The following is a 22,554-nucleotide window of genomic DNA, read 5'->3' as shown; positions in this document are numbered from 1 at the left end:
GATAAGAAGGTACCACATGTGTACTGGGAATCCACACATACGGAGGCATGTGGGCCTGCATCCTCTTGATTGAACAGGTTTTTTAAATGTCATTTGCTCAAGTTCTGAATCAATATTAATTTCAAAGGACCAACATTTGAACATCAGCTCTTATTCTTCAAAGCTATTTTACTATCGAATGAATTTATTGCCAAGATACCTCTGCAAATAATTTTGCTTCCATTATTTTTTTAAAAATTAGCCTTTATTTGGTTCATAAAATTGCCTGAGAACCTTAGGCTCCCAAGTAAAACTTCCACCTGCCTGGATTTTTACCATTAAAAGACACAAGCAAAACAGTTGAAGCACTTGTACATAAAAAGTGGGCAACTGGATCATGCAAGCTCATACAGACTTTAATTATTACATTTTTGAAATCATGTGTGTGGTCAAGTATCAAATGTTACAGAAAGCAGGTAGTGAAAATATCGCTGTATCCCACCCTTGCCCACTTGTCCCACAGTGCTTTTCCCAAGATTCAACAATATGACTTGTTTCTTGTATCATTTTAGAGTTATTCAGTGCACACCCAGCATTTAGGTAGGTGCCTCCTTTTTATTTCTCTAGGTGATAACATGATGTAAACACTGTCCAGGACACTGTTTTCTTTCCTACCATTTCCAACGTATCTTGGCAATTATTTTACGTTGGAATGACCAGAGCCATCTCAGTGTTTTCAGCATTGCAGTGTACTCCATCATATAATGTACTATAATTTATTTTACCATTCTCTTATTGATGGAAATTTAAGTTGTTTTAACCTTTTGTTACTGCAGAAAATGTCACAATTAACAGTCCAGTAGAATGTCTTTAAGCATATGTGTAAGTGCATCTGTAGGGGAAAAGCCCTCAAGTGGAATTGCTGAGGCAAAAGGTTTACACATTTTAGATTTTAAAAGATATTGACAACATTCATAAAGACTGTGCAAATATTATACTACCAATAACAATGCATGATGTAACTATTTCTCCAAACCCTTGCTCACTCAGTATGCCACATAATTTTGCCAAGATGATAGGTAAGAAATGGAATTATATTATAGCTTTCATTTGCAATTCTATTATTTTGAGATGACTATCTTTTCATAAGTTCAAAAATATTTATATTTCCTTCCCTGTGAATTATCTATTCATGAAATTTGCCCATGTCTATAAGCTTATTGGTTTCTTCCTTGTCAATAATCGATAATAAATCAATAAAATTTGTAGTAAGAATTATATATATATTTATGGGCATCAAGGACATTAATCTTTTTTCGAATACTGCCTTTTTTTGGAGTTTGCTATTTGTCAGTTGACTTTGATCATGTTATGGTAGAATTTTTTATATGTTAACCTATTTTATAAACAACACATTCTACTTTTGAAGTTTCCTGTCTGGGAGTCAACACTATAAAGAATATACCATATTTTTCCCGTGAGTTTAGATTTAATCTAATTTTTTAAAAATGTTTGTATATCATCATGCTCTCTAGGTGAAATCTGAAAGAATTCTAGCAGCAACCAGGTGACAGTGAATGCCCTGAAGTAGAATTTATTCTCATAACAATGGATCTTTGAAAAGATTCTGCACCTTAAATGGAAGAGAACATAGCACTTAAGCTCCAGGAAAATTCTACATGTAAAAATTTACTATTGAAAACAGAGGTTAATCTGGGGAAATATTTGCTTTCATACTCAATAAAATTTAAGAGTAGATAAATTTTGTGAAATAAGAGATCAATGAAGAGATGAAAATTCCATTCTTGCATGAATAGGGATACACCTGAGAGGCAGGTAGAAATAAGAAGTAACTTAATTGCAATGGGGAAGACTGAAAATGATGCAAAAATGAAATTACAGAAGTCAAATTGTCATTGGAAAAATAAATCATTAGATGAAAGACACACACAAATATCTTAGTGTACACAGGGAAAGGACAAAAATACAAAATCGGTGAGCAAAAATTTAAAAAAAAAAAACGAAAAGAAATGAAAGTAGAGGACAAAGAGCAGAGATGGTGAGATGCTGATCTCAATGGAGACGCAAGAAGGAATGGAATACTACGATGATGAGGACAATTTAGCACTCAGTTTTCTCCACTACGAGCTAAAGAAAATAATTCTGGCTAATTTAACAAAGAAAGGAATTTACTTAAAAATATTGAGTAGCTCACAATATCTCCAAGAAAGTCCGAGAATTAGGCTTAGAATCTAGGGAACCAGGAAGTAGGCAGATAATCAGGTCAAGATATTACAGCTTGGACCGCTGAGGTACTGAATGCTCGATCTGAAGTGCTTCCACCTCACCGCTGCGCCTGGTACTTAGATGCAGCTGCCCCACTGTTTCTTCCCATAAATTGATTTATTTCAAAGTCTGCAGCGGCACATCTCAGTGACTACACATAGATCATGTACCTGTAGGCCAGCCACCAGGAAAGCGGTGAATCCGTGGTGTCTGACATTTTCACTTTCTGTAGAGGTACGCAGGCTTTTCCAAATACCACAGGAGATTCTTCAAACATAGAAAAAGCCTAGCTTAAGAGGCACAAACTGCTACGTGTAAAGTAAATAAGCTTCCAGGTTATACTGTACAGCATAGGGAATATAGCCCATATTTTATAATACTTTAAATGGAGTATAACCTATAAAAATAATTGTATAACTATGCTGTATGTGTATAACTATGTGTATAACTACACCTAAAACTAATACACTATTATAAATCAACTGTACTTCAATAGAAGGAAGGAAGGAAGGAAGGAAGGAAGGAAGGAAGGAAGGAAAGAAAGAAAGGAAAGTAAGGAAAGAAAGGAAGAAGAAAGAAAGAAAGAAAGAAAGAAAGAAAGAAAGAAAGAAAGAAAGAAAGAAAGAAAGAAAGAAAGAAAGAGAAAGAAAGAAAGAAAGAAAGAAAGAAAGAAAGAAAGAAAGAAAGAAAGAAAGAAAATACGATAAAAGTGATGTAATATCACTTCCAAGAGGAGGTTACAAAAAAGATTGACTTTCCTCTTGCTGAATTCTCCCTCGGGCTCTTCTCACTTGCTTAGTTGATGAAGAAACCTGCCACGTTGAGCCACCCACCTGGCAAGGAGCTGAAGACATCTCAGGGCACAGGCAGGGAGGAACTGAGACCCTTACTTCAATATCCTTTGGAAAAATGGGATTCTGCCAACAACCACATGAGTGGGCTTGGAGACAGATCCTTTCCCAGTGGCACTCTGAGGTGGTTCAGTTCTGGGTGACACCTTGATTGCAGCCTGGGACAAACCCAGGGACACTCGGCTGAGTCCTGCCCAGACTCCTGCCCCACAGAAATGGTGAGATAATATGTTATTGTTTCAACCCAGTTGTTAAGAGAATTAACGATTTTGTCATTTAGAGAATTTGTTCCACAGCAATTTGTTTTTAACTGAAAAAAACAAAAAACAAAAAACAAAGCCCAACATAGTTCTTAATGATTCTTAGGTCAAGAATTAATCAAAATGAAAACTCTTATTTAGGGAAAAACAGCAATGAAAAAATTACAAAGGAAAACAGGTGAGTTTTCATTTCTGATCTGATTGGTTGGGTTTGTGGTAGACTAATGTCTCAATGAGAAGAAACAGAAAAGTTGGATATGTTGAAAAAAAGGATTCTGTTTGAAGGCCTCAGAGGCAGCTGAAGCAGCTTGGACTTGAGGGGCCAAGTTCCTGGAGAGAAGTGAGCTTACTGGGTTGGATTTCAGCCAAGACTGGGAATTGAGGAGCTAATATTCCAGAGAGAAAGAAGAAGATGGAAACTGGTAGATAAAATATTTCCCCTTCCTTTCCAAAGAATGTCCCTTTCTCCCCTATCCTCTTCGTCCCCCAGAGACCTGTCGGGGGGTGCAGTTTGCACAGCTCCTCGGGGGCGGGTCTGGGCTTTGAGCCAGCACACTTATAGGCAGCCGTCTTGGTGGTGTGTGCTCACATCAGGTCTCCCATCTCCCCTGCTTCACTCCTCTTGGGCCTCATTCCTGCTTCCGGGAATGGTAATTCCTAATAAAGTAATAGCTCATAAGCCCTTTGCCTGAGGCTTTGTTCAGCATTGAAACTAGATTCAAAATAAGTGAACAGAAACTAAAACATTTTTAAGACACCAGGGATGGTTAATTAGGAAACATAATGGAAAAAGCAACCCATAAGTTTTATTAGGTTGTGTTTTCATTATCAGTTCAAAATACTTTCTAATTTCCATTGCAGTTCCTCCTTCAGAACCATAGATTAATATATGTGAAGTGCTTAAAAGGTACATGGTAAGCACTATGTAAGTGCTAGCGTTTCTTATTGAAAAGCATAAAGATATGGGCACACACTCCCATGTCTGTGTAAACATAAACCTATAGTATTACAAGTAAAAGATAACTTTTACAATATACATTACAGACAAAATAATAACAACAGCTAGCATTTATAGAGTGTCCTATACAGGTTCTCTATATGGCAATACTATGTTCTATTACATTTTGCAAATGAGGAAACTGAAGCACAGTAATTTTTCTGGGTCATAGAGCTGGTAAATGATGGAGTCTCACTTTGAACACAGGCAATCTTATTATACAAAGAATTCTGGTTCTGGTCCAGTTTACATAATAAGGGGCATAGTTATCACTTTCCCTTCTCAAACCATATTAAAATAAAACAAGAAATATATAAGAAAATCCATAAGATATTGGAAAGCCAGTGGGGATGCCAGTGGCATAATAAAACCTAAAATTCTGTAACATACAAAGCAGTTGGTAATTGATTAATAGTAAATGCTAATGAAGCTGAGAAATTGCACTGTACCTTGAGCTCCAAAAAATTAACAGGACTGGGAGAGAACACGGGTTCTGGTGGTCTGCTAGAAACTGAAAAGTCAACAGTAAGAAAGAACTGTTTTTTTCCCCCAATTGTACCTCTAGAGAGAAGCTGCCTCTGGAATTGACTCCCAGGTCAATGCCCCTGGGATTGTGAAGGAGAAGTTCTGACGTGGGAGGCCTCTGGAACGGGCCCTGGGCTGGAGATCATCCCAAGATATAAGGTTCCTTAGGATCCCAGGTTCCCAAGGGCATGATGAGGGACTTGGGAATCTCACATGCACAAACACGGAATATAGCCAATATGTTATAACTACTTTAAATGGAATATAATCTATAGAAATATTGAATCACTATGTTATATACCTAAACTAATATTGTAAATCAACTATGCTTCGATAACAAGGAAGGAAGGAAGGAAAGGAGGGAGGGAGGAAGGAAGGAATGAAGGAAGGAAAAAAGAAAGAGAAAGGAAGAAAGAAAGAAAGAGAAAGAAAGAAAGAAAAGGAAAAAAGAAAGGAAGGAAGAAAGAAAGAAAGGAAGAAAGGAAGGAAGAAAGGAAGAAAGGAAGGAAGAAAGGAAGAAAGGAAGGAAGAAAGGAAGAAAGGAAGAAAGAGAAAGGGCCTAGAGTGTGGGCTGGACCCAGGGATTTGCTTCTAACAAATAGAATACAATATAAGTGGTGGACTATCACTTCCTAGAGGAGTTTAAATAGTCTGACTTCCCTCTTGCTGGATTCTTTCTCTCTGGCTCTTCTCATTTGCTCAGTTGATGTAGCAAGCTGCCATGCTGAGCTGCTCCACCCAGCTTTAGGTACCTACATAGTTTTGGGGGAAGCTGAGATCAAGGGTCTATCTCAACAAGCAAAGCCAGCAGCTGTTGAGAATCTCAAAGTTCAAGGCAGAGCCATCTGGAACATTCAAGAAAAATATAGACCCCTGTTGCGTAAGAGGAGAGTGAAGATGAGGAAGTCAATGAAACAGATGTAGACATTAGGGACATAATAGATCTGGTCGTGTCACAAGCAAATGCATTAAGAGCAAAGGCAGCCCAAGTCCTGGGGGACAGCATTCATAACATTGTAAGTGTTAGCATGGAGTTAACAATGTAACCATCTGAAAATGAGCACTTATTTATTTTGGTGTTTCAAAAAAGTAACTGCAGTTTGGTTTTACATTTATACTGTTTAATTCCACTGCGGCTTCAGTTTTGTACTGCTTGGCCCATGGAATCTACTTTAGTGATTTTTTTTTTCTTTAGGAAATAAATAGAAAAATGCAAAGATAAATGTCTGTATTGATGCATATACAAACATTATTGATAACAGCCCTTGCCCTTCCCTTCTCCCACAAAAACAACAAAACAAAACAAAACACAAAGATAAACAAAACAGAAAAAAGAGAAAAGAATAGGCAATAACCAAAATATCCTAGCAGAAAATAAATGAACGGGACATCCATGTAATACATAGTGCCGTCTTGCCATTAAAAAGTATATTTTAGAAGGATATAGAAAAAAAGATCAAAATATACTCTGTAAAGTAGAACTCCCATAATGTTTGAGAGGACTAGAAGGTTTAATTAATTAACTAAAGAAAATCTTTCTGATGAGTGTGCATTCCTGAAGACTAGCTTGTAGAGAAGATTTCTTATGATGTTAAGGGTGCTCTCATTATATTAAGGGTGTTCTTGGTCCTTATGTCCCCTCCTATTGGTCAATGAATAACATATATGTAAGGGAGGAAATATATTTTCTCTCTACCCTTCTGGGTTCTTGGCTGAAAACTCCCTCTAGTAAAAGATTAGCAGGAGAAGAACAAACAGAAATAGAATGACACGTTTACCCCTGTCCCCAGGTGAGATACCCAGGAAAACTAATTCCCTGGAAATGGCCCAAATCACCACCTTAAATACCATCTTCAGCTAAAGACAAAAGAAAGATGTTGGGGGTGGGGGTTGCAGTTACTGGAGGTGTCAAAAGCATAGTAAACAAGAGTAAGATTGCTTTGCAGGGTTAGATCATTGCCTTCTCGACTGAGAAGAGTTCCTAGAGATTTAGAATCATCCTTTGCCTCCTAGTTCAGAGAGGGAAACACCCTTAAAAATGGAGATTTCCCTTATAGATGTAAATGTCTCTTACAAAGAGTAAATTCTTCATTTTCAGAGCTTTCCCTAAGTCTGATATTTCTTAAAAATAATCAGCTCAAGATAATCCCTATGCCAAAGAGACATCTTATGGGGTGGCATATTCTGCTCCTCTTCATAAATAAATGATAATATTTGAAAAATGTAATTAATATCATGTTAAATGTTTTCTTTTTGTCTGTTTAAGAATTACTAACAGGATCTCATTAATGATTGGGGATTTCTCTTGCATCTTTTTGTTTTTAAGCTCACTTTATTAGGATAACACTTTTCAATAATCATTGGACTTTTTTCTTATTATCATTAACACCTCTCCTAGAAATACAGGTATCATTCTCATCACTATCATCAAAATATTTACTGTTGTTTAGTAGAATGCCTTTTATTTTGGGAGTTTTAAAATCTAAATTAACAGAAGTCGATCATGTTTAAAGTCTCATTTTTAACTTCCATAAAGCTAATCTCAAAACCAAAATATCCTTTGAAATCAGTGGGAAGTCTGTTCACTGAGCTTTGGAAAAGATAAAAAATAAGCTGAAAGAAAGTGACTGTCACCAGTTACCTCATGTCCATGCATTACTTTAATCTATTTTAAATTAGACATTTATTTTAAGGATATGTTCTTGTATAATGCATAACCTATTCAATCAGTCTTTGGACAGTGTCCTCTTTTCTTAATTGTTTCTATTTCTTCCAAGATTTAAAAAAATTCTAATATTTAACCTTTCATTTTTTTTTAAATTCTGAAAAAAAATCCTTCTTTGTACAGTTTATTATTACCTTTTTAGCATTGCTTTAAAAAATTTTAAAACTATTTCTCCTTTACTCAGATCTTGAGGAAAATTCTACTATTAGCCAGGGTGGGGGTTCTCTACCTTGGCACTATTAAATTTTGTGGCCAGATAACTCTGTTGTGGGGGCTGTTCTGTGTATTGTACAATATTCAGCAGCATCCTTGGCCTCTACCCAACTCCAGGCCAGAAGCAGTGCCCTACTAGTTGTGATAACAAAAATGGCCTCCAGTCGTGGACAAGTGTCCCCTGGAGATGGGGAGCAGAAGGGGCAAAGTTGCTCCCTGCTGAGAAACACAGAGTTAGGGTGTTTTAGGCTTGTGTTTCTATTTTCAATCATGATTTATGAATGAATTATTCTCTGAAGCATTACAGTGAATAGGCCTTTTACAGCAGGATTTCTTTTTTTTCAGTCAGTGTACAGATAAGGATGTGAAAATTAATAGAGGGAAACCTCATTAAAATGGAATCGGAGACTAGAAGGGAGAGCTGTCATGCATGTACCACTGGACGTCAATATAGATCCCAATAGGAAGAGACATACCTGTGTCTCTGGCAGGAAGTGACACTACTTTACTACCACCAGCAGGAGGAATAAAGATTTTCTCCTTTCCTGGCAACAGCTCAGCCAATGAGAGACTGTCACAACTCAGCCAGTGAAAAGCCACTGCACTTCAAACCCCCAGTTTCCTCCAATGAACTTTTTATTTATAACAGCCCCTTCCAACTTCCCTTTCTGCTCTATAAAAGAGTTTCCTCTCCTTTGCTTTACCAGACTTGCATGTGGTTCTCCATAGTTGCATATCCTGAATTGCAATTCTTTGCTGCTCCCGAATAAACTGCTGGTAAAATAACTGGCTGTTTTATTGTTTTAGGTTAATGTTCCACCAGGGAATGCAATACTTACTCCACTCAATGCCTACCCCACACCCTCTGCCCCACTCCTGTTATTTTTTCTCTGCCAGTAGCATCAAAAAACAATTTTGAAAGCATGTGATTATGACATTTCATGATATCAATCTCAGAAAGTCAGGCATATAACACCCCCATCCCCTGTCTTTTCCTGCTAAGCTCCATGTCACCAAATTAAGACTTAAGTGTATCTTCAGCTCTTCCAGAAATGAAATTTTAAACCAGCCCATCAGGGATCACCTAATCAGCACTAGTCAGGTAATCTGCCTGGTAGCCCCCAGCCGTCCCCTAAAGGAAAGTAACTTTGCAATAACCAATCCACTTTTTTTAACCTGGTATCACTTCCCTGTCCCTGCTCCCTTCTGCTTATAAAGTCTTCCATTTTGCACAGATCCTTGAAGCTCCTTTCCATCTGTCAGATTGAATACTGCACCATTTGAATCAATTTTTACTCAAATAAGCGCTTAAAATTTTTAACAGGCCTCAGTCTATCTTTTAACACTGCACTCTCGTGTCCATTACAACACTATTCACAATAGCCAAGATAGGGAAACCACCTAAGTGTTTAAAAAACTTCATTTTTCTCTTGTTCATTTCATAACACTTTTTTGAATACCCATTACTTATCAATGCATTTTTACTAAGCACTGGGGACAAACTATACATTTTATATATAAAAAATGATCTGGCCTCAAGTAACTTGTGATCTGCCGGTTGGAGAAAGGTGGAGCAAGTAAGAGGGAGACGCAAGCGGCGCATGCTCACAAGGGAACAGCGCGGTTGAATCCGGGCAGGGCCAGGGTGGGGGGGTGGAGCTGCCCCAAGGAGTATAAGGAGACTTTCCCAAATGGTTATTTCAAGTAGTGAAAATTCGTAATTAACCCTATTGGAAGGGAATCTTATGAACGCATGTCTCATCATGCTTTACTTAATCAACACACACAGTTCAGGCTGTAAACTTTTTTTGAATGTTCACATCCTTTACTACAAGTACCAATGATTGTGCAAGTGTAAAAGCAGACAGACCTCCAGCGGCTTTCTACACTGCGCATAGAGCTATCTGCTTTTACATAAACTCTTCCTGAGGAGATTTTAAAATTAGTGGGTCTGATTCTGTGCGAGGAGGGCAGAACATTAGCTGTTGTTTCCCGAAGCTGCTCTTCTGCTTACATTTCCAAGTTTGTTATTTGTAATTTGCTGTGGACAGAGAAATTAGGTAAATATGTTTATAAGGATTATATTTAAAATCAAATAAAACAGATCGAGTGGTTTCACCTGATGGGAAAGTGGAAGCATTTGTAAGTAGATTTTTATGCAGTTGTGCGTGGGGTGGGCTGCAGTGGATTTTGGAGGCCGATTTGCTTATTTCCTGGTTCTGAGGTGGTTCTGGTTGCATATGATGCCTTATAGTGATATTTTTCCAACAGAAAGTATGCGTCTCTTCCAGTATTTCAGTATATAGTAGGTTCACTTTTATCCTACTTATCACCATCTTCATTTTTTATGACTTTGAATCATATCCTGTCTCATCCGTCCTTGTCTCTATAGTCCTCACACTGAAGTCTGATATCTACAGAAGTTCTCTATCCTCTTGGGTTAGTTGCTGACATGAGGCACACCTGGCACACTCCTATCTAGCCTTCAAAGCCCAGCTCAAATGACTCACTCTGAGAAACATTTTCTTAGGTTGAATCATCTTTCTCATGCAGAATTGTCTATATTTGTATTTCTAAAACACTTCAATCCTCCTACTATAACTCTTAGTCTATGTAACTTGTTTATATCTATGTACTTATCTTCTCAGTTGGAATATGGCTTTTTTGAGGTCAGGTTCACCCATGTCTCAAAATGCATTACCAAAAGTTGTCACTTTCAGAAAGAGATGGTGTTTCATGGTTTGCACTCAATCCCTCTTTGATGATATTCATTATTTGTGGGATTCCCCTACCCAATCGTTCACTCATTCCCTCAGCCACCCCCCTACACACCAGCATATTGAGCTCATGCCTATAACATCAAAGATTATTCTTCTTTAACTGTATGTAGTTATGCCCACTTATTTAAAACTTCCTGCATTTAAGAAACCTTGCAGATAGCTGCGGTTTATAACTCTTGGTTTTGCATTTCTGGGTATCTGTTGGTGAGCAGTTTCATGTTGTTGGCTTAGCCGGGCAGGGCTAAGTTCAGGACTTCAGTTTCACGGGAGGAAGGAGTTGACAAGTACTATAAAGTGTAAGGGCTAGATGTCAAATTCCACAATCTGGGGAGAGCAGGCATCTACTTGTATCTGTCAAGCAGTCATTCCCCTGGGAACATTTCTCTTCCTTTGAGGAGGTGCTGTTTACCTGTAACAACTGTAACTAGGCTGAAGGTAACTTCGGTGACTGGTCAGCAGCTCACCAAAGCAGACTGAGTCAATCACAATCCTTTCCTGAAAACTTTAAAGTCTGATGGATTGAAGTAGAACTGGGGGTGGGCTATAAAATTTGTGATTTGGGGTAAACATGGAATTGTCTCCTCTTCTTGCCTGAATAAGGACTTTTCTAAGGCAGAGGGAAACAGACCAGTGTTCCTAATCTAGGCAGAAGCCCTGGGGAAAAATCAGAGACTCCAGGACTCTTTGGGTAGAGCAATAAGGATTCAGGCTGGTACCCTACTGAAGCCAAGCTCCAGCTAGCATCCTTGCATGTTTCTTGCTGCATCTCCACTCATCTCAGAATGGTGGTGAAACTGATCAGGTCCCAGGTGAGTGAGTTAAGTATCCTGAGGGAGAGTAGGCAGGGGAAAGGAGAAGAGAATGGACAGTCAGTGTTTTACTGAACTTATTAATCTTGGATTGATCTTAGGGACTCTGAATCCTTTATTCATACAAGGATTTGTCTCTGTCTAGCAAGTTCTCTGTCTAGTATATAAACTAATTTACCGCTGTCCATCCAAACATCATGGAAGCATAGCTACCTTTAAGTTGTTATTGGTATGAAACTCTGTTAGTAACTTTTAACAAGTAAATAATATTTCTCTTGAATTGAGATTTGTATTAATATTTACTCATTTAGTGCACGTTTATTGAGCTGTCACTAATGTCAGTCATTATAGTATATGCAAATAAAAGGTTCACTTAAACAGATAGGTTCAAAGTCCAAGTAGCTCACAATCTAACACAAGAGGAAAAAAAACCCACACATATAAGTGAATACTGAACCACAATGGAAGGCATAATACAACAGAGGTCACAAAACCATATTTAATATGTGAATTTGGTAGAAAAATAGAAGATTTTGGGCCGAGGGGAACCAGGACCAGCTTTATTCAAGAGCTTTCCAAAGCTCGAGTGGCCCTATCGGGTCACAGTGATTCAATTGCATTCCAGATGTCAGTCAGGCTTAGGATATCCAGTGTACCCAGTGATTCAGCATACCTCTGTGCCTTCAACCTGTCAGATAAAATGCCCTTCTGCATTTCCCAGTTTCAAGGTAGGGAGACTAAGGGTAAAAGTAATGCTTGGTTATATTTTCTAATATTTAAAAATTCAATATGATCCTTTACAAAGCCAACGTGACTTTAAGATGTTCTTTTATTGTTCTGAAGGTCTCAAAGCATTTTGGGGGAGGTGTTTTTGGTAGGAATTAGGAAGCTAATTATCTCATAACTTCAATAGTACTTGTATGCAGAGTTTAGTTATCTGTGTGCTTTCAGAGCTCACCAAGTTCTTAGAGAAATGCCAGGTCAAAGGACGTTGGTGAGGATTAAGGCATCTAGTAAGGGTAGAGAGAGGACTGGCCCATCAGCTTAGATACAGAAGCCTTTATGAGTGGAAGAGCCAGCAGGGGTAGGGGAGAGTGGAGAGATGCAAAGGCAAAGGTAGAAAGGTTGAAGGAAAGTATGGTCTCAAACTTACAGGTAGAACTGACAGATGCTAGAATGCAGTGTAGTATAAACAAATGAGGAGCATGATGGGTGATCAGTGAGACCAGTCAGACATGGAGACCATCCACCCACACTCCTTCACTTTCCCTTAAGACCAATGGTGTGCATTTTCAAATTTCTGATGACTTCACTGAACATGAGATCAAGGTCAACCAAGACTTTAATTTCACTTATACATGGTAGAAAATGACAGATTAGTCAGTGAATACAAATTACTTCTTAGTACAGAACAGAATCATTTTAATTTGGTTAAGCAATGAAAAAAAATTGCATTGCATGGCGTGCACCAGAGTGCTGTGACTGCTCCCTCCCTTGTCCTACAGATTGCATTCCCACCTGGAAATTAGGGTTTCACCAGCTGCACAGTGCCTTAAACACACAAACTGATTAATAATTATCTGCTTGATTGCCTGAATTATTCATATAATTATTCAATAAGTACTAACTGACCACAACTCTGACCAGGCACTGTTCTAGGCACTGGGGACAGAGCAGTGAATGAAATAGTCTCCAGTCAAGCCAGTGTTCCAGAGGAAGATGTTAAATGAGAAAAAAAAGCAAACAAAATACACACAATATGTAAATATATCATGTTGAAAAGTAAATCAGTATGAAAAAGAGTAAAACTGGGCAAAGGTTAGAGTTAAAATGGGAGTGGAGGATTCTACTTCAGATAGGAAGGTTAAGGAAGGTCTTTTTGATGAGGTGCCTCAGAGCAGAGATCTGAGTGAAGCAAGGAAGTACGCCGTGACACCTGGAGGAAGAATGAGGAAGGAGTGTACCTGGGGAGGGGCTAGGAGGTCAGTGTGGTAGGAATGAATACTGAGGACCAGGGAGAGAGTGGTGGAGAGGATATAGAGATGTCTTTATAGGCATAGCCAGGAGCTAGACTGAGGATTTGTAGGACATGCTCAGATTTTTGATATTGCACCAAATGTGATGGGAACTGTGGATGGGTACTGAGCAGGCGGTTGACCAGATTGGATTTAATTTGACTAGGCTTATCCTGGCTGCTGTAGGGGGCAGATTCAAGAGTAAGAAGCAGGGAGACTAGAGGCTATTTTGATGACCCTGGTGCACCATGGTGGTTTGAGCTGAGATGCTGGGGGCAGAGGTGAAAAGCAGTAGTAAAACTTGAAGTATATTTTGAAAGCACATTTGAAAGAATTTTTTGACAGACCAAATATATGATATGAATAATTTAAGTCAAGGGATAACGATAAGGATTTTGACTTAAGTACCTGGATGAATGAGCAGCTGGTTTATTGGCATAATGAAGAAGGGAATAAGCAGGTTTAAGGGTGTCAGTTTGCTCTTGGGCTGGGTTAGTTCGAAGCAGCTCTTAGATAATCTTAAGTTGTGTAGTCACAGAGGTGATTTGACACAGAAGTCTGGAATTCAGTGCAGAGGTTAGAATAGGACATACAAATTGTGGACTTTTCTGCACATGGCATTGTGTCATATGGTGCTGACTTCAGAATTGCTTCAGTTCTGCTGTATAACAAAGCAATACTCTGCACCAAGAGCTCACAACAGACAGACTGCATTTGACTATCCTCTTAACAAATCACCCTCCCACTCATACTACATAACCTTGCTTAATTTCTTTTCTCTCGGATACTTGAAGACAACTGAGAATTCTGTGTCTTGTATTCAGTGGCCACAGAGATTAACGAGTGCACCCTAAAGTACCAACGGAACGATTTTGGAACACCTCTAAGAGTTGAGATTAAGCAATTTTAAATTAAGCAGTTTTAAAGAGCTCTCCAGGATAACTCTCCTATTATTAACCCTCCTATCGGAGGGCACATCAAGGTCATCACACCTAATCTAGCTTCAAGGTCATTCTGAAACAACTCTGACATAGTGAGGCCTGGATTGTTTTCTACTTAATATCCCTGAGGTGACTTCAGGGGATATCTCCAGGATGTGGTCATTAGGGAAGTTCAAGGAAAATATTCTATAGGTATCTGTTAAGATCACCAAAGAACTTTTGGCGACGTAATTGCCTGGGGCCCTCCCACCTCCCCTCCATCCTTGGATTCAAGTCTAGAGACTCCTGAGTTTGCATGTTCATAATGAAACACCTCTTTTGGCAAAGGGGACATTTCCCTCTGTGCATGTATGAGTGGGTCAGGTGGGGAGAAGGGAGATAAAAGAATGGAGGCTTTTCAAGCATTTGTCATATTATTTATATCTTTCCCATTTATGTAGGTTAAAGCAGGTTGGATGTGCCTTTCGGTCTTCACTCACACTGATAGAATTGCCTCTCCCTTCATCCATTCTTCAGTCGGTGGCTGCATGTAGGCTATTGGATGGCTGCCAGTGGCTGCGGGTGCCCTGTTGTTCTTTATGTGATTTCTGTGTCTCTCGGTCAGCTCTTCCACACAAGTGCCAGCCGCTGAGAATGGTTCATCCGTTCTGTGTTCCCACTGTTCTATATTAACAGTTCTATACTTTTATGGCAGAGGATGCAGCCACAGTTACAAAGGTGTTTTCCCTTGATCCATTGAAGACTCACTGAGTTAACTGAAGGTCATAAACTAGTTTCCCTTTTTCAAGGAGAGGTCAGCTTTGGCGGTCACACACGCTAGGAAATAATTTTTGTGTGGCTACTCACCTTATCAAGGACAGTTAATTTTCTCTTACTGGAGTTTCTTTTCAGAAACAATCAGCTGAGAGGACACATCTAGCATTGTGGCCGTATCCTCTTCCATCCATGTTATTTTGCTGTCTGAGTGACTGTGCATTGTTTATCCAGAACTGACAGCTTTTATGCTGTCCTTCAAATACTAATGTTCATTATCATACTTGGTAGAACTGTATTAGTTGTAAATTGAATTATTTAGGGGATTTTAAAAAACCAATTTAGATACCTTTTAATTCAAGAATTTAAAATCAAGGCTTATGATTATCTTAAGACTATGGCAATATACAATCTTGTGCAATGTCATTTTGATGGTGAAGACTGAAAATGAAAGCATTATCTACAACCACATTTCTTCAATGTGATAAGTTCCTAGGGCATTCAGGGATTACTATTATTCTTTTTAAATGTGCTTGCTGCCTGCCACTCTGTTACCAAAAATAAGCTAGCCTGAGAGGGCTAAGTGTTAGAAGACATTCCTGGGAACTATTTCATCCGGAGCCATTTGTAACAAAGCTTTCTTGACTTCTTTTATACTACCTCTTTCTCTACTTGCCAATGGAAACAATTTCTGTCAAAAAAGCTGGACTTTTTTTCAAACCAGATTTATTTCTTACTGCCAAAATGTATTATGAAAAAATTAATTTATGCTGGTAGTTTATCTTAACCATTTAAGAACATCAAACACACCATAGTACAAAATTGTTTTAGGAGGCAGGAGGGTGGTTTGGGAAAAAAATAATCATCTGATGTTTGAGTGGGAAAATATGAAGTCAAGAGCTCAAAAGTTCTTTGTTAATAGTTCTGTGACCTTGAACAAGTTACTTTGCCTATATGATCCTGGCTCTTCAGCTCTGAAATGCAGCCAAGAATACCGCCCCAAAAGCGAGCTTGTTGTGTCAAAGACATCAAAGGGTTACACTAGTGAAAATCACCAGTGATTTTGGATAGACACACTGCAGTGTATAAATCCAGTGCTCTATGATTTTACAGTGTACGATTTTGGAAACTACTGCACGGTTTTCCATCTAGTTCTCTGCAGGTAAGGTAGCTAGCTTATTTTAGAAAAGAATTGAGGGGACTGTTGCCCTGCCAGATGATGAGTCCTAGAGAGGTTTTGCGGAGTGGAGTTATAGAGAAACTGCCTGGCTTCCGGGTGCGAAAAACTGAGATCCAAGGTTGCAGCAACTTCTGCAGGAGAGGTGTCATAAGTCACCTCTTATAAGGCAAGGGTGAAAGTGACAAGCCGCTACAGGACGTGACACCATGGTTCACTAGGAGGAACCACTCCAGGAAATGATATGTACCGTGTCACCAGAATATTTACAGATAAACCCGGATACTCACTGCAGGAGGGAGGGGGCGAGGAGGGCGGAGGGAGGACGCAGGTTCCAAAGACTTCTGCTTTGGGGGCTCTAGAGGATCAGTGAGAGTGCCCTTGAAGCAGAGGGCTCAGAGGGCTGGAAGTGATCAGCTGGGAGCGTCATTTGGTCCCCAGCGCCCGGCGGGCTCTTTTCCTTGCCGAGGGTTAGCCGGCTCGGGTGCGCCCGGGGCACCAGGCTCGCTAACCCCGCTCCCACGCGGGTCTTGGCTTCCATCATCCTGGCCCCATCCTGCCCAGCGCCGCCGCCTCCCACTTGTCCACCCAGTAACGGTTTCTGGACCCGCGACCTCCAACCCCTCCCCCCACCATCCAACTCACGAGAGCCGCAGTGCCGCGCGGTCAGGAGAGGGGCAATCCGCCCCGGAACCGACGTGAACGGCCCCGGGGCGGGGTCGGTGGAGGCGGCGGAGGGATTCCCCCCACCTCCCAATTCCGGTCGGTCGTCTCCGCAACTCACCCGGGGTTTGCACCCGCCCCCTGCACATCACCCCTCCCTCCGAACGACCCTCCGCTCCTCCCCACCCACCCCGCTCCAGCTCCCCCAAAGACCTCCTCCTCCGGCCCACCCTCCTCCTCTGCGCTGCTTCTCCCCCCTTTCCCCAGTCCCCCTGTCCCCTCCATCGGCCCCCTCAGCGTCGTGGCTCTCACGCGCCGCGGGATTCGGCGCCGCCTCCATCAGAGCCGAGCCGGTGGCTCCGCGGAGCAGCAGCCTCTGCCGCCGCTGCCGCTGGGCCCTCCTGTCCCCTCACCGTCCCGCCCCTCAGCCCCAGGCTCCCCAGTCCCCTCTCCCCACCCTCCTTCCTCCCTCCCTGCCTCCTTCCCTCCTCTTTCCTCCCGCCCCCTCCGCTCCCCCTTCGCCGGCAGCCCGAACCCGGCCCGCCACCCGGGCTGGCAGGAGGGCAGCGGCGGCACCATGAGCTTTGAGGGCGGCCACAGCGGCAGTCGGCGCCACGGGGCAGAGAGCCGGGACTCCGAGCCGCCCCCTTCGCCTCCCCCGCAGCCGCCGCCGCCGCCGCCGGGAGAGCCGGCCTCGGTCCCCGCGGCCCCGCGCTACCTGCCGCCGCTGCCCGCGCCGCCCGCGTCCCCCGAGCGCCCTGCGGGGCCCGACGAGCCGCCAGCCGAGGTGGTCCCGCGGCACAGGGGCGCGGAGGAGCTGCCGCAGCCACCGCCGCTGCCCCTGCCGCCGGCGGGGCAGGAGGTGTCGGCGGCTGGCGACTTCGGGGAAGGTCCGAGGCGCCTTCCGGAGGCGGCTGTCCCTGAGGCGGCAGCTGGGAAGGGCGACCCGGGGGAAGCTGAGGCCGGCGCGGGCGGGGAGGGCGAGCGGAGGGGCGCCGGCGACCAGCCCGAGACGCGCTCGGTATGTAGCAGCCGCAGCAGCAGCAGCGGCGGTGGAGATCAGCGCGCCGGGCACCAGCACCAGCACCACCAGCCCATCTGCAAGATCTGCTTCCAGGGCGCCGAGCAGGTAAGGCCCGGCGGGACCCCGTGGCAGGGGGCGGTGGGCTCCGGTCGGGGCTGGGCTGGCTCCCTCTCGCGCTGCCGACCTTTCAGCACCACGGACAGCGCCCACAGCTCAGTTCTCCGCTGAGTCCTTGAGTGGCGGCTGCTGTGTGTTTCTTTTTTCTTTTCTGTGAAGGCGAATAAAAATGTCCCGGTGGCGAACACAGTGTTTAATTTGGTGTACACTTCTTTTTCTACCTAGTTTTGCAGTTACACATTCCTCAGGTGCTTTAATGATAATGCTATAAGTACTTTTTTTTTTTTGTAAATTGCTAAATGGATTTTGGCTTATACATAGAAACAAACCTATAGTCCTTTATTTACAAGTGTATCGTGAAGCAGATAGCCTTAGGGTACAAACTGGAGGTGAGTCACGTCAAAACTAAAAAGTGCAGAGTCTTTCTTTCCTTTTTGTAAATTTTGGTGACAGTCTCACTGATGTGAGAAGAATGTTACACTTTTCATAAGAGAAATAAAAATATACTTTGACCTTGTGAAAGAAAGCCTATTTTTTGCCAACAATGTACTTTATATTTTATTAGAAACACAATTCTAAAATTATAAGCTCCATTAGAGGTGCATGCGAACTTATATTCGAGTAATCATGGAAATAACACGATAATACATCTCTCACAAAATGTGTGGTCTGAGAAAACATTAGGTTTAATATACTTATAAGTAAGGAAATTGCATAAGAATATGCAGGCTTTCAGGAATATAGTGCCCTAAGTCAATATTTATGATGCTACATTTAGAAAAAATAAAAGCATAATGCTATTGCAAGCTACTTTCTGGGACGGCATGCATTTCTTCTTTAGCAATGATCAAGAATAACTGCAGAGGAAATGCATCTGACCATCCACTTAAAAGTTATTAAAGAGATTTAATAGTACAGCTTTCCCCCAAGGGTATTTGGAGCTATATCTTGCAGACATTTTGTATGTTGGTAGAACATTTATGTCATAACTCTAAGTAGTATCTTTGAAATAGTTTTAAGACTTTAGTTTCATTCCCATCAGAGGTATAAAAATTTAATTTCATTTTCTAAGATAGAATCTGATGCTTGTATCCTTCTGAGTAAATGACTTTGAAAGAAAAGAAAGCAAGGGTTGGATTTGTTTTAGCTAAATAATGATACTGAGTTGTTTCCTTTTCAGGGGGAGCTGTTAAACCCCTGCCGATGCGATGGGTCAGTTCGGTATACACATCAGCTGTGCTTGCTAAAGTGGATTAGTGAGAGAGGTTCTTGGACCTGTGAACTCTGCTGTTACAGATACCATGTCATAGCCATTAAAATGAAACAACCTTGCCAGGTAAACATTTGTGACATTTTTCCCCCTGAAATAATTTTGCTAAACATGAGTGCACTTGAGCTCAGTTATTACTAAGGATATTTACATATGCTACTTAAGACATTTTATGCGAATTACAGTAAAACCAAGATTTAGAATTTGTAGAGATGTGCTTTGAGAAATCTGTGACACTTTTATCTGAGAAACTCAAAAGCCGTTTTATTCAAATGGTTTCCTTTATCAATTTGTTTTTTATTGATGAAACTATCCTCATCTTTGTTTCTAAAAGGTCAAGTTAGTAAAATGTCTTATACCCCAATTAAGTCAATTTTTTAAATTAGAAATGTTACACAATTAATTCTAGTCATATTTTGTTAATTTAAGCATTAGAGCCCTAAATGACTCCATTTATGGAAAATGGATTCAAGTAAAGCAAAATGTTACTAGTCTGGAAACTGAGATTGAACCTACTAGTTCTGAACATTCTTTTCACTTAACTAGGCTTTCTTTTTCATGTGAGGTTTTTTCACAGTTAAATTTTAGCTACTTTCATTCATTGCTCTGTTCAACTACATAGTGGATGCAGAAGTATTCCGAACAGTTACTCTCAATAATATTACTGAAATTGTACATACTCTTAAAACTTTTTGTATATAATCACATAATAACACAATGCCCATAAGTGTACTAAAACCCTTGGGAAATAGGCTTTTGTGTTTGTTTGCTTATTTGTTTGTATGGTGGAACTGATTCAGGTCCTTGGAATAGACTGGTGGAATGTAAGATAAAAAATACTAAGAATGACACCTTAAACTAAAGCAGAATAATGTATAATTGATGAGATCGGATAATGACATGGGGCTGAAGTTTAGTAGCCATAAAAAAGTAGGTTCAAAACACAGAGACAAAGGAGCTAATGGGAGGAAAAAGAAGAGAGACTTGAACAGTTAGGAGGGGAAGAAAGTAATAAAGTCTAATGTTCCATGTTTCTATTTAAATTACCAAATTTAGTTTGCATTGAGCAATATAAAATAGGTGAAATTGTTAGTAATTTCAGAAGGAACCTGGAAGCTGAATTAATAATTTAAATTTCATAGTTTTTAATGTGTGCATCCTTCATATAGTTTGCAATTAATTTGCATCTCTGATAGTCATCATTTAAGGCATGATTAGCAGGCATGAAATGAAAGTATGAAATTTCTCAAGCTGACCTAAGGCTTACAAATAATTTGGAAAGAAGGCAAATAACTAATGTGGATGAGTGATGTTATCATGCCGAAGACAGGCAAGAACCTGACACATGTTCTCAGAACCTCTAATTGATTGAACTACTTGAATATCAATTTATAGATCCATCATAGTTGTCTTGAAAACCAGATGGAACCATGTTCAAATAGCAGGACATGAGGAGTATAATTGAAGCTACAATAATTTTATAAATAGAGATATGAGATGGGAAATGGAGAACTTTGAGTTTCCAGTGAAAAGCCCCATTGGAAGTGCTGTGACCAGTCTATTTCAGTTCAAGAGCTGAAATAGATTGCTAAATATTTCAGAACCTCTAACTTATGGCCACTAAATATTAATTCATTTGGGATGATTCATTTTGAAGTAAGTAGAAATAGGTCCTTGAGTAATTTTAAAACAGAGAAGAGATGAAAGTTTGGGGCAAAAAGTACTATTTACTAATTCTAATCTTACAGCAACATGAATTGATTACTACTATACTCTATTTCATTTTAAAAAGACAATCAATAATTATTTTAAGAAAAGCAGTTCCCCACAGTGTGTATAAGATATGACCAAAAATTCAAAAGAAAAAAGCTACTAAAGTTTAAAAACTAACCTGGTATTGTGACACATTCAGGATTCATTTTATTATGACATTTGCAAACGTTGTCGTAACCTGTGGCCTAATCTGTTTGCTCCAGTGAACTACAAAATAATATTCAGAAGCAAAGCTGATATGAGTATGATGATGATAGTTCAGATCATGCCTGAGAAAATAACTTTCCAGGACCACATTATATGCATATAAATATCAGTATTCTTAATGTACAGAAATCAGTTATAAGGTTCCCAAAGCGCAGATTGTTATATATATGAATAGTTTATCTTCAGATAAACTTTGACTAATTGTCTGGCACTTCCGTTATTGATGACCCAATAACTGGGCACTTACTCTGATTTTTGGTTTTCTCCTTTGCTGGTATGAGGCCAATCAGATTTAGCATTGATCACATTCATGCTTTAATGGCACGGCAGAGATGCATTTCCTCAAACAGGAATGGTGTTATGGCCTTCCCTTCACTTTCCATATCCCTTTGTTCTAAGTATAGAGCCTTCCCATAGATATGGTTCCTTGGACGCAGAGCAGAATAAAGACTGAATGATAACATTGAGAGAAAACATTTACCCAAAGTTACTTTGTGCCAGGCACTGTTCTGAGTGCTTTATACATAATGCTACTGATATTTAATCTTCAAAACAAACCTATGAGATAGAGAATATTATTATCTCTATTTTATACAAAGTGAAACTGAGGCACAGAAGAGTTAAGTAACTTCTACTGCATACATCTCTATATAGTAGAAGGCAAAGCCAGGATGCATAGTCTGGGTCTAGGGTCCGCAATCTTAGCCACTCTGCCCTAGTTGGAAACTGTTCTCAGCTCCATCATAGCCATCCTGAAGTTTCTGGGCCTATCACAACTTATCCTGTGTTATGCTGAGTCAAGCAGGGTTTCAGCCCTTGTATTGTTGTATAACAAGCTCCTTAAAATACTTAATGGTTTAAAACAACTATCGTTTATTATCTCTTAAGAGTCTACCTGTTGATTGAGATCAGTTAGGAGGTTCTTTTCCACATGTGGTGTCATTCTGGAGCTGTACTTCATCCATCAGTTTGACTGGACTGGAACAGCCAAGAATGGCTCACTCATTCTACTTGTTGTTTGTGCTGGCTGTTGGCTGGAAGCTCGTAGAGGCTGCCAGCTGGTACCTCACTTCTCTTTATATGTGACTTGGATGTCTCACAATATGATGGCTGGTTTCCAAGAGTGTGAAAGTGGAAGCTGTAGATCTCTTAAGGCCCAGCTTTGGCTCAGCAGACATGGTTTTATGTC

The 22,554-nt window shown here is 40.5% G+C and overlaps 1 protein-coding gene across 1 annotated transcript in view; it reads left to right on the top strand.

The window, feature by feature from the left end:
* Nucleotides 1–17,542: 17,542 nt before the first annotated feature.
* Nucleotides 17,543–22,554, top strand: part of MARCHF11 (membrane associated ring-CH-type finger 11) — a 104,625-nt gene continuing 99,613 nt past the window's right edge. Inside the window, exons 1-2 of the mRNA XM_032470294.1 lie at nt 17,543–18,103; nt 19,296–19,451. Coding sequence (XP_032326185.1) covers nt 17,552–18,103; nt 19,296–19,451 — 708 coding nt within the window. The 5' untranslated portion in view covers nt 17,543–17,551. The remainder of the gene's footprint in view (nt 18,104–19,295; nt 19,452–22,554) is intronic.

This window comes from Camelus ferus, chromosome 3 (genome assembly GCF_009834535.1).
Source record: "Camelus ferus isolate YT-003-E chromosome 3, BCGSAC_Cfer_1.0, whole genome shotgun sequence".
In the NCBI taxonomy this organism is placed as follows: Eukaryota; Metazoa; Chordata; class Mammalia; order Artiodactyla; family Camelidae; genus Camelus; species Camelus ferus.
Note: the sequence above shows the minus strand (reverse complement) of the source record. Positions and strands in the feature narration are given on the sequence as shown.